Source organism: Hypanus sabinus, unplaced genomic scaffold (assembly GCF_030144855.1).
Source record: "Hypanus sabinus isolate sHypSab1 unplaced genomic scaffold, sHypSab1.hap1 scaffold_2483, whole genome shotgun sequence".
Lineage (NCBI taxonomy): Eukaryota > Metazoa > Chordata > Chondrichthyes > Myliobatiformes > Dasyatidae > Hypanus > Hypanus sabinus.
The window spans coordinates 1-12,332 of NW_026780606.1; the positions used below are offsets into that span (position 1 = coordinate 1).

At 38.5% G+C, this 12,332-nt stretch overlaps 1 protein-coding gene across 1 annotated transcript in view; it reads right to left on the reverse strand.

The window, feature by feature from the left end:
* Positions 1–255: 255 nt before the first annotated feature.
* The window catches only part of LOC132388006 (DNA polymerase alpha catalytic subunit-like), a gene marked incomplete at both ends in the record, with an annotated part of 28,159 nt that continues 16,082 nt past the window's right edge, over positions 256–12,332 (reverse strand). The window contains 2 exons of the mRNA XM_059960340.1: positions 256–387; positions 2,702–2,883. Of these exons, the coding sequence (XP_059816323.1) occupies positions 256–387; positions 2,702–2,883 (314 nt within the window). The remainder of the gene's footprint in view (positions 388–2,701; positions 2,884–12,332) is intronic.

Below are 12,332 nucleotides of genomic sequence, written 5' to 3' on the forward strand. Positions count from 1 at the left end.
ACCAGTAGAATAAGGCATTGTTTATACATCAATGTTAACTTTTTTTTATACAGCACAAAATATAGTTTCTATGGAATTGCATCCCATTTTTATTTAACTAAATGCATTCCGTTTTTCTTAACGCAAATAACATCATTCAGGCTTAATTCAGCAGTGTTAGAAAAAATAAAGCTCCTTTAAAGAAAAGCCAGAGTTCATTTCCATTAGAGGAACAATTGACAAGACTTTGTTCTACATGTGATTTCATGTACTTACACTGTAATATCTTTTGATATGCCGCCTGCTGTCCAAAGTTAACTTGTTACATATTTGCACTTGATACTGAAAAGGCGATGCCTCACAGTTAACATTACTGCAGTGGAGTAAACTGGGTTGTATCTGTTGCCCCTGTTACAGAACAGAAGAGGCACATATGAAATACAACTCAAAATACTTTAATGATAAGAAACTTCACTATTTTTCTGAATAACCAAGATTCAGTAAAAAGAACATTTTCCACTCAGCCCAGTCTATACACAAATTCTACATTTGAAGTTGCACAAGAATAGTGATATATTCACTTTACAGTCAGCCCACCTGCAAATTCTCAAAGTTAGTATAATTAACTCTCTATCTTGTTTACTGCTGTAATGAAGGGAAGTCAAGGATTCTGCTCACTAACATTGCTCTGTGCCAAGCTCCACTCCTTACTTTCCTCAAGCAGATTGTTTTGACTAAAAAAATCCAAACCAACTGCTCTTCCTCTGGATCAACTTAAAATAATTACTTTTAATTTAGATAAGGGTGCCTTTGCTTTCCATCCAAAGACTAAGATGTCCAATCTCATAATTCATTGTGTGTTGTAAACCTTGAGAAAAAAACTAGGATGATTAAATATTTTCCAATGATTTTAGATTTTGATTCAAGGGCACACAAATATCTGGCATCAGTTTGGGATGGAGATACATTCCTCTACGTTTGATGACAGAGTAGGATAATGATGTACAGAAGGTCAAGGAGTCTTTTTTTTAAACTTGGGGGGGGGATGTTTGGGAGAAGGGAAGGGAAATAAAGATTTAATATTAATAAAAACAATATTATATTTTAACTTTTTCTTGCACAGAAATGTCAACTATTTGGAATGTCAACTGGTAAGTCCCATCTTACTCATTTTCAATGAAGATAAATATTTGCATCAGAAGATGGATGTAATTTGAACAACACCATTTTCTAAATCTCCACTCCCAAGAATAATGAGATTCAATTTTCCTTTTTTTTTAAAAAATGGGCTACAAACCAATAACCAAGGAAAAGCAAGAAGCTGATACTTCTTTTCAAAGACAGGATTCTGCAGATGGTAGAAATCCAAAGCAACACACACAAAATATGCTGGCTGGTGGTAAGAATCTATCTCCTGTGGTCCACTCTTCTTTTCGATTAGATTCCTTTCTCTCCAGACTTATACTGATCCTACCCACCTGGCTTCAGCTATCTCCTCCCCCCACCCCCCCCCCCCCGACACTTTCTACTCTGGCGTCTTACCCTTTCCTTTCCAATCCGAAAGAAGGGTCTTGGTCCAAAATGTCGACTGTTTATTCATTTTCATTGATGGTGGGGGACCTGCTGAGTTCCGTCAGCATTGTGTGTGTTGCAAAGGATCAAAGGATATCTGAGTGAGTACTTTCACAGCAAAATAGTTGTCCTTTTAGGTATTTTTTTTGTGATCAAACATTTCTACAACATGGAAACATGGATAGCTGAGGGACTAAAAATTATCTCTGTTGCCAGCACAACATAATTAGAACTATTGCACTACTGTGGAGATCAACTCTCTACCTGCCCATATTCCTCATTAACAGCAATCCAGACTGATGTTCTCAATCTTATTCAAGCACTCATGCCAACTGGCCTACATTAATTTCACAGAGGAAGCAATGATTTAGTTTTCATTGTCTGAGAAGATGGCAAAGCAAACATCTATTGCCCGTTGTGCTGTCAGTGTAATTAATTACAGTCACAGAGAGACAACCTGGAAACTGCCCCTCCTGGTCCACCTAGTAAACACAGACCATCAACCACTCATTTATCTGACATTAATCCCACTTTCTTTTTTAATTCACTCCAAGCTCTGAACTATCTCCAGATTCTACCAGTCACCTAAACAATTGAAGGAAATTAAAGTGGCCAATTGACAACCAACCCACACATCTTTGGAGTGTGGGAGGAAGCCCATGTGGCTACAGAAAGAAGATACAAAGTCCTCGCTGGTTGCACCCGAGTTGATGACTGAAGCCTGGTCACTGGCTCTGTGAGATAGTGGCTCTATGCGCTGTACAACTGTCCTGTCCTACTTTTCTTCAATTTACAGTACCCCGCAACACTGCTGAGTTGAAAGTTTCAGGATTTAGATCCCACAATAATGAAAAAAACACCTATAAATTCCAAATGAAGATGGTGTGCGATATGGAGGTGGTGTTCCATGCTCATTCTTCCAGTTGGGTTGAGGAGACTCTGACAGATGAACCTAGGCAAGTGAATGTGGAAGCTGGACTCTGTTTTAGAGTGGTAGCTAGCATCCCAAATCAGTAGATTGCTTGATGATCAAGCCTGAGACTATCTTTTATGGCCTCTATGTTTCAGCTGCACTGCTGGGCTATGTAATTTTTTCTATTTAACCAAGGGGAACAGGACATGCTTTGTCAATATATATTCTGATACTTACACTGCCATCAAACACATTGTCGTAAATGTTTTCTGTTCCACAGTCTGGACATATGAACTTGAACCTCTCTGCATCACGGTATTTTTCTTCATCGGTCAGTTGAACCGGGCCACCCAGCAGCACATCATTTTCTTCATCTTGAAGACAGATATGGTTCACTCTGAACTGGGATGGATCCAAGCCTTTATGGTAGGGAGAGATGAAAAGAAAAATGAGGAATTGAGCTGATCCAGTTAATTTCACTTACCCATAACCAGACACAGTTTTACAGCAGGTGCTTTGAAACAGAAAGGCATTTGGTCTGACCAACTGCTTATCAAGAATAATTAAGTTAATTTTATTTACTCTCATTTGAACAGAACTTTGGTGAACATTTCCATTAACTGTCCATAACTTCACAGCATGTGATATTATAGAAGCCCAAACATACTGCAAACTTCTGATCTGTCAGTCGGAAATGCAGTAAAGATTCACAGATTTAATACTGACAGGGTACTGCAGATTTTTGATTAAACCAAAGCTCTTCAGTACATTCAAAGCATTGAAGAAGATCCCATGGCGATGATCAAGAAATTCTTTTAATTTATGGTCTGGTTGACATCTCACCACCATCCACCACAACTGCCACTAAACTCCCTGATCAATTCCAATAAGAACAAAATCAACTGATCATTCAACTCATCACTGTTTGTGGAGTATTGTTATCTGCTGTAAGACATGCTATTGTAGAATATATTTAAAACCTTCTCCACTTTCCTGGTCCTTGAGTGGAATGATGTAAACTCTTATACAATAAAAGTTTAAGAAAGAACGACAAATAAGTAACTGATACGAACTTACATAATCAGCATCTTTACCTCTGCCACCTGATTCCTAAATGGATATTGAACCCCTGAACTCTACCTCACTTTTTAGATATATTATTTTTGTTTTTGCACAATTTTAATCTATTAAATATACACATACTGTTATTTATTTATTTATTTATTTACTTTTATATTATGTACTTCATTGATCTGCTGCTGCTAAGTTAACAAATTTCATGACACATACCGGTGATAACAAACCTGATTTTGATTCAAATGACCTCACAAGCTAATGAAGTCCTTACTGTAGACACTGTGATATCAATGGAGGTGCTTCAGCCACAGATCACAAAGGAAGGCCCACAAATAGCTGCAGCAATAATCTGAAAATTATTTTTTTTACACCCAGCAAAGATGCTCTCACTCAGACAAGGATGACATACTGTTATCTAAGTTCAACAGATTATGTTCCTGCAAGAATAATCTTATTATGTTTTGAGTCTCAGGGAAATAAATTTGATAAAATGTATTTATTGACATACAGCATGGAATAAGCCCTTTTGCCCTATTCAAGCCGTGCCACCCAGCAATGCCTGATTTAACCCGAGCCTAATCAAGGGACCATTTACAATGACCAATTAACCTACTAACAGGTATGTTTTTGTACTGTTGGAGGAAACCAGAGCACTTGGAGAAAAAACACACATTCGCCGTTGAGGAACATACAGACTCCTCACAGATAATGTTGGAATTCAACTCCCAACCCCAACACCCTGAGTGGTAACAGTGTCACACTAATCGCTACACTTCTCTGGTGCCCAGTGAAAACGAGCTGGACACAGGCAGATGAACCTGTGGCACTTAAATCCACTCCCACAAAATGACTGCTGCCACTGAAAATGACATATATCCTGGGTTCTCAATCTATCTTGTCACAAGGAGATAATCCCTCTCTTAGAATAACTAATTTCATAATCCATACCTAGGCACAGATGGTAAAGTGGATTGCACCTATTGGATTTGGTTTTTCTATCTTTCAAACACACCTACCTTGTTTAAGTGTTTTGCTAGTTTGCTGCATCAATTGTTTCAGTGATCTCAGACTGCTTGCCTACTTTTAGAAAGACTACACTGCAACTTCCAAACTCCTGTAATCAGTCCATGCCACAAGATCCCTGATTCGCTCATACTTCAGGTAAACAGAGTTGCTGTCTCATGCAATGCAATGATACTCATGCTCCTCATTTACAAAGACAGGTGTGTAAAAAGTACCCGAAAGATCATTGGAGACCTGAGTCATCCCAATCACAAACTGTTCCAGCTGCTACCATATGGGAAACAGTACCACAGCATAAAAGCCAGGACCAACAGGCTTCGGGACAGCTTCTTCCACCAGGCCATCAGACTGATTCAATTCATGCCAATACAATTGTATTTCTATGTTATATTGACTGTCCTGTTGTACATTCTATTTATTTTAAATTACTATAAATTGCACATTGCACATTTAGATGGAGACATAACAAAGATTTTTACTCCTCATGTATATGAAGGATGTAAGTAATAAAGTCCATTCAGTTCAATCCTTTTCATCATGTTCTTTCATGACGTACAAAGTTGCAATTTACCCAAGAGAAGAAAATGCTTGCAAATTCAACATCCTAACTTAATCATGAAAATCAGCCATCAACACTTCCTGCTGCTGTGAGAAAACAGCATAGTCAATAATGTCTCCAGCCCGATCATTCTCTCTCCTCTCCCTTGCCCTTGAACAAAAGATACTAAAGCTTCAGGCACTACCAAACTCAAAGGCAGCTTCTATTTTGCTGTTAGAATCAGAATCTGTTTTTGTATCACTTATTATCAATGTTGTGAAATTTGTCATATGTGGCAGAAGTACAATGCAAGACTATGTTACCAAAGACAAATGATGAGGTAGTATTCATGAGTTTCATGCGGTTCAGAAATCTGCTGGTGGAGAGGAAGAAAGGGAAGACTAATACAGACCACTTATACAATAAAGATGAACAAAGTGAACTCTTAATTTCTGAATCTACCTTGTTATGGCACTTGTAATTTAGTTATCAAGCTGCAACTGCATTTACTCTGTAACCAACACAATATTCAGCATTTGGTTTTGTTTCCATTCAGAACTACCTCAATACACTTATGTAAGGATTAAACTGTCCGGACACTATGTAAGCAAAAGATTTTACTATCTCAGTGTGTGTGCCAACCATAACACCAATTAGCAATTATTAATAAAAATGCATAACACTTACTGAGCATCTAATCACATTGCATTCTTTTTGCCAATATATTAAAAAAACGTTGAGTGGCCGATCCAAAATGCAGCGATACATGAAATCCAATTGACATTCTGCACTCCGTAACATAAATTTTGTTGTTTTCTTCACTGAATTATCATTACTTCTGGAACTACCGAATCTCAATTCATGTAATAATCTCTTAGCAAGAAAATTAATTATTCCAATACAGATCCTGGGTGAAAGGGAACTGTGTGCAAACAACCCTGATTGATACAGTTCTTAAAATGTGATTTAAGGTTGTTGTGTGGACTGATAATAAAGGGTTTTAATGATAGCTCTGATAGCCTGAACTAAACTATGGAAGAAAAAAAACCTCACGCAACACCAAAACATGAAATTCCACAGAAAAATAAATTTGACTTTTCTTCAAAACTGCTTAAAATCATTAGAAAATATTAATAGCAGTGATGGGGAGAATAATAATGCATAGGCAAACTACCACACATCACCAAATGCTTTTACCATCAGTCATCCTTTTCTGCCATAGCATACAATTCAACAATGCCATAATTACCCAAAAATCAAGCTTCAAGGCTTTTATTTGGGAAACAAATCATTTGAAATGAGGTGCCTTGTTTGTGGTGCAAAATCCTGAACTTTCTTTCAACAGCTAACAAAATAAAGGCCACATGAGTTGCAAATAATTTCAAAGCTGCCTCATTTAATAGCGTATGAAACAAAGAGAACTCTGTACAGTTGTGCTTTATTTAATTAACACCCTGTAGATTTATTCAAAGTACATCTCTTAAAGTATGCTTCCCCTTTAAATTTTCACTGTGATTTACAGCAATCTGCAAAGTTGATTCACTCCCAGTAACAAAACATTAAGAAAACCCTTGTGAGACTAAAACTATTGAAAGGTAGAAACACATTCAAGTGGCAAATTTCTATCTGGAAAATTAATGAAAAGTTAAATAAATCTTTTGCATCAGAGAAGCAATTTGACTACAATTGTTCTGAAAACATTCCGGGAACCATCATTTGCAACAAAGTCGGACTGTTTGGGCCTAAACGAAAGAGTGTCGACTTCAGATGCTGCCATCTAGAGACCAGCATTAAACAGAAAGAAAACAGTTGCTGCACAGAGATGATCAGGATTAGTTCATCACTCAAGATTCAAATCCTTGAAGCTCAATAACCTTTCTTTAATCCAGTAAGTCAAATCCAAGTTCTGTCTCCCTCTAGACCTGTGAACATTCATACAAGGGGTGATTGATAAGTTTGTGGCCTAAGGTAGAAGGAATCAGTTTCAGAAAACCTAACACATTTATTTTTCAACATAGTCCCCTCCTACAATTTACACATTTAATTCAGCTGTCGTGGAGCATACGGATCTTGGACCTCCAGAAAGCGTCCACAGATGGGTGATTGATAAGTTTATGGCCTAAGGTAGAAAGAGATGAGTTATACAGCTCTCATTACATGCACGAGTGATTATGCAGAAAACTTGAAGTTAACAACTCACCTCCTTCTACCTTAGGCCACAAACTTATCAATCACCCATCTGCGGACACTTTCTGGAGGTCCAAGATCCGTATGCTCCACGACCGCTGGACTAAGTGTGTAAATGTAGGAGGGGACTATGCTGAAAAATAAATGTGCTAGGTTTTCTAAAATAGACTCCTTCTACCTTAGGCCACGAACTTATCAATCACCCCTCGTATATTTCATTACGCTGACACAAATGTAACAGGTAGCCCATACAGCCACAACATTCACCTTCTGCAGCAGAAGGAGGCATGAGAGATCTTGGATGTGGGGTCAAGATGGATATCATGGCAAATAAGTAATTTCCTGTAGGAACAGGAAAGAAATGGACCACCTTTAAACTGCCTCGCATTTTATGTTGGGTAGGGTAATAGACCACATGAAGAAAATTGGTTATGCTACAAGACCACATTCAAGTTTAAAACCATGCACATGTATACAGCTAAACGAAACATCGTTCCTCTGAGACCCAAGGTGCAAAACACAGTATATACAGTCAGACACTGCACATGTAGTTATAATAGCAAATAATGTCAACAAAATAATATTAGTACAAGTCCCCGAGTGGCATGGTCTGTAGATAGATGGTGCATGGGATGCTGTCCTGAAGCCAAGTTTCTGCAAAAACAAGCATACAGCAGTTCCTCATCTCAGCGGCAGTCAAGGACAATCCAAGATCGTCTCCCAGGGAGCGAACTCTGGAGAGCAGCGCTAATGGAAGAGCTGGACCACAGGGGCCAGCTCCCAACCTACTGCAGAGTTCAGCACGCTCACTGCACCTCAGTTCTCTCCCATACTGTCCCTCGTACCTCTTCCCCTGGGTGGTTGTAACAGGCAATGGTGTGGCATGACGCACAACAACCCAAGGCTACCAAAATCCTCTGTCGTTGATCTTGCCAATGAACTACAGAACGAGACTTAAAAGTATTCCTTATTACTAACATTCAGCAGGGTCTTGCGATCACAAGACAAACATTTAAGACAAACATTTGCACCATTTGTTGAATCCAGAGAGGCCATTATGACTAACCCTGCTGCCATCTTACCATTACCAGAGAACATTACGTCTTAATGTGTCCGTTCATTAAGAATGGCATGGGTTTGAATCTTTGCAAGCTTTGCATTGCATCTGACAGTGGAAGGAATACAAAGGCATGAAAAATGACAATTGACAGCAAACGCATCTCTCCAAGTGCATCATGAATGAGCATTATAATATCAACAGGCACTACAGAAAAGGACTGTAAAGAGGGAAGAAGACTGAAATTGCAGTTTCTGCCAAAAATACAGCATTTAAAGTTAAAAGAGAAGTATAACCTTTTTAATCTGATGCTGTCAATTGCTCTTTGGGACAAGCTATATTCAGTTATGAACCAAGGTCCATCTTTGTTAAGATCAACATTTTATTTGTAGTTAGTTACACATTTCCTCATCACTATTCCTCGATGCTGCAAATATCATCTCCCTAACAGCATGATAGCAAAGGAAATACAAACATGTTATTTAAGATCCATTTTGCAGCAATTGTAAACTTGCATATATACAGGCAAAAGCCAATAAACCCCTTTTGCAAGATAAGAACAATCTAAAAATGGTACTTGTCAAAGAAATTGCCTTGTCAGCTGAAAAGCACCCTTGTTGAACTTAGAGCACCACTGGAACATAGAAGCTGATTTCATTAAGGAGAAGTCAGTCAATAAATTAAAAGTTTCTTTTTCTTAATTTTCCTGTCACAAGAATGGAGAAGGGAGGGTGGAACTAAACAAATATGGTAACCGTGATATTCTACTCATCACTTACAGATTATTATTTATTTTGTGTGAAATGACTGGCAGATTAAAGCTCGAACAACACAGCAAGGGAACAGGCCATTTAACATCCTATGTCTATGCTAATCTGATCCAGGTGACCCATTTACCTTCAGATCTTTCAGCTTTCCAAGCAACTTCTCCTTAGTAACAGCAACTACACTCACTTCTGTCCCTTGACACTTAATTTCTGGCATACTGCTAGTATCTTCCACAGTGAAGACTGATGTAAAATACTTAATAACTTTGCCCGACATCTTTGTTCCCCATTACTACCTCTCCAACGTAATTTTCCACTGGTCCAATATCCACTCTTGCCTCTCTTTTGCTCTTTATATATCTGAAATAAATGCTTGGTATCCGCTTTTATATTATTGGCTAGCTTACCTTCATATTTCATCCTTTCACTCTTAATGGTTTTTTTAGTTGCCTTGTTGGTTTTTAAAAGCTTCCCACTAATTTTTGCTATGTTATACACCCTCTCTTTTCCTTTTGTGCTGATTTCAGTTCCCTTGACAATTGCATCATTCTCCCTTTAGTATACTTCATCTTTGAGATGTATCTATCTTGTGTCTTCCAAATTACCCCTAGAAACTCCAGCCATTGCTGTTCTGCAATTATCCCTGCTAGTGACCCCTTCCAATCAAGCTTTGGCCAGCCCATCTCTTGTGGCTCTGTAACTTCCTTTATTCCACTTCAATATTGATACATCCGACTTTATCTTCTCCCTCTCAAACTGCAGGTTTAATTCTATCATATTATGATTACTGCCTCCTCAAAGTTCTTTTACCTTAAGCTCCCTAATCAAATCTGATTCACTGCACTGCACCCAATCCATAATTGCCTTTCTCCTAGTGGGCTCAACTAAAAGCTACTTTGAAAAGCCATGTGTACTTTGATAATATATTTTGAACTTTGTACAATTTTTGTCCCCTTATTTAAGTTAGGATGGGCTATCATTGGAATCAGCCCAGAAGAGATGCACCAGCTTAATTGCTGGCGTAAAAAGGTTATCCCATCATGAATGGCTAATAAGGTTACACTTGTGTTTAGGTTCATAAGATTTAACTTATTAGAAATATCCCAGATTCAAAGGAGGCATGGCAAATCAAATGTTGAGATGATTCCATCTGCAGGAGAGCCTTGAGTGAGAGTTAAGTTCATTTTATGTCACTACCCCAGCAAGTAGAGGTGTGCTAATCAAAACGTATAAACAGGAAGCAAGGTTGATCAGTGGAAAGTGCAGTTTACCCTTCAGCCTGGTTGACCTGCCCCAGGCCACAACTCTGCTTCAATGTTGATTCCATATAGCCTCATGGTCTCACTTATACACAATTCAAACAACTTTTATGCAACATAATATTAATAAGTTTGGATGACACAAAAGCAACAGAGGTACTTGGATCTTAGGGGAGTGCTGAAATATTTGCCTACAAAACAAGGGACAAATTCATAGACACAGGAGGAGAATTTTAAAACGGTGCCAATAAAGACTTGCTAGCATTTGAGGACGATTCAATGTGGCAAAACTGAAGTGAAACAGAGTCGAGGGGGCAGGACCCGCAGCCAGGTTGAGAGCAAGGAAGGACCCAAGGTTTGAATGATTTAAGTGCTAGGCTGAATTGAAGCAGCAGGCGTTGGCCTGAAAGAGTATCAAAATGGCAGAGCCTGGGTCCAAGAGTGAGAAACATCCCAAGGTTTGGACAATTTAAGTGTTGGAACAGATTGAAAAAATCAGGATGCTGGGACCCGAGGCAAGTTCCGGGCTGCTTCAGCTCACTGCTCTGCAAGCTTCTCTGGACTCTGCACTGAACTGAGGCCAGCTGAAGTGATGACTGGCTTTGTGGCTGTGAACTAACTTCCATGAACTTCAGTTATGAATGTTAGTTGCTTACTTTTATTGTTTGCACAATGTTTTTCATTTACTGCTCATTGGGTTTTTAATTGTCTGGGTTCTATCAAGTTTCTTTATTTCATGGCTGCCGACAAGGAGACAAATCTCAAGGCTGCGTATAGTGTAGATATTTTGATAATAAATGTACTTTGTTTTGTACTTTGAATGAGAGACCAGGGCCTCCCACAGTTTAGGACATGGACAGTAAAGTTTTGGAGCTCGAATTCACAGACATTGGAAGTGGCCAAGAAAGCACAGAAATCGTCGAGGAACCCGGCGATAACAAAATTAATGAAGGGTTCAACAACACACAGGGAAGGCTCTGAATGATACAATGAAAAAGGAAGTAGACAAATTTCATAAACAATGATAAACAGGGTTGGAAGGGTGATTCAAGGTTAAATATACTGGTTTAAGCTTAGACAGAGACTTGGGGTGGGAGAAAATGGAATTGTTCACTTGCAATGAAAATTCCAATCCCAGCAAACAAGCAGCTATCTAGTTAAGGGACGTCAAGTTCACGGACACCAAGTCCTCAATAAGCGATCCAACACTCATCACACTGAATGAAGTTCAGCTTGGAATTTATTTTGGAAGTTTTTGTGCAATAACTCTCCAGAATGTGGTAAATTATATTCAGTTTAGATTACGGCAGGTCATGTTTGATGTATTCTGTTTTTAGTCTTTGCAGCTGACTTGGAATATTTCCCTGGGCCTTGAAATTCCTCCACACATGCAAGTTTGTTCTTTCTTTCAAGTATATGGACAAGAAACATCTTCTAAAAGATAACATTATCAAAGTACAGATTCATACTACACACAAATTTAGGCAACATTTTTAAACACTCTTCAAGGGGGCACACCATCAAATCAGTGACTCAACATGCATAATCAGATCAATTAAAAACAGTCTCCTTCCCAGTTTTGAATATTAAACAAAGCTTCTGGGTCAGATCACTCCAGGGAACAGCAGTAATAATAGCACAATCAAACTGACAATTTTTATATTATTCCCAAAGATAAACGTGGCAGCTCTAGGTGAAGGGTACCAGGAGGAATGAAAGAAGGAATAAAACAGCAAGAGGGATAATTGCAAAGAAACAGAGCTCAACTTACAAATTAAACCATCACAAAGAAAATTAGCCAACAGCAACAACTCATTACCAGGTTGTTGCTACTCACAACCAATCTGTCAAGGGAAGATTTGAAACTGAAGTGAAACTAAAGAGAAATCATTATGAATGTGGGCATGGACTGCACATCTGATCTGATCTCTACATTGCAACTTTGGCTGCCACTTGAATT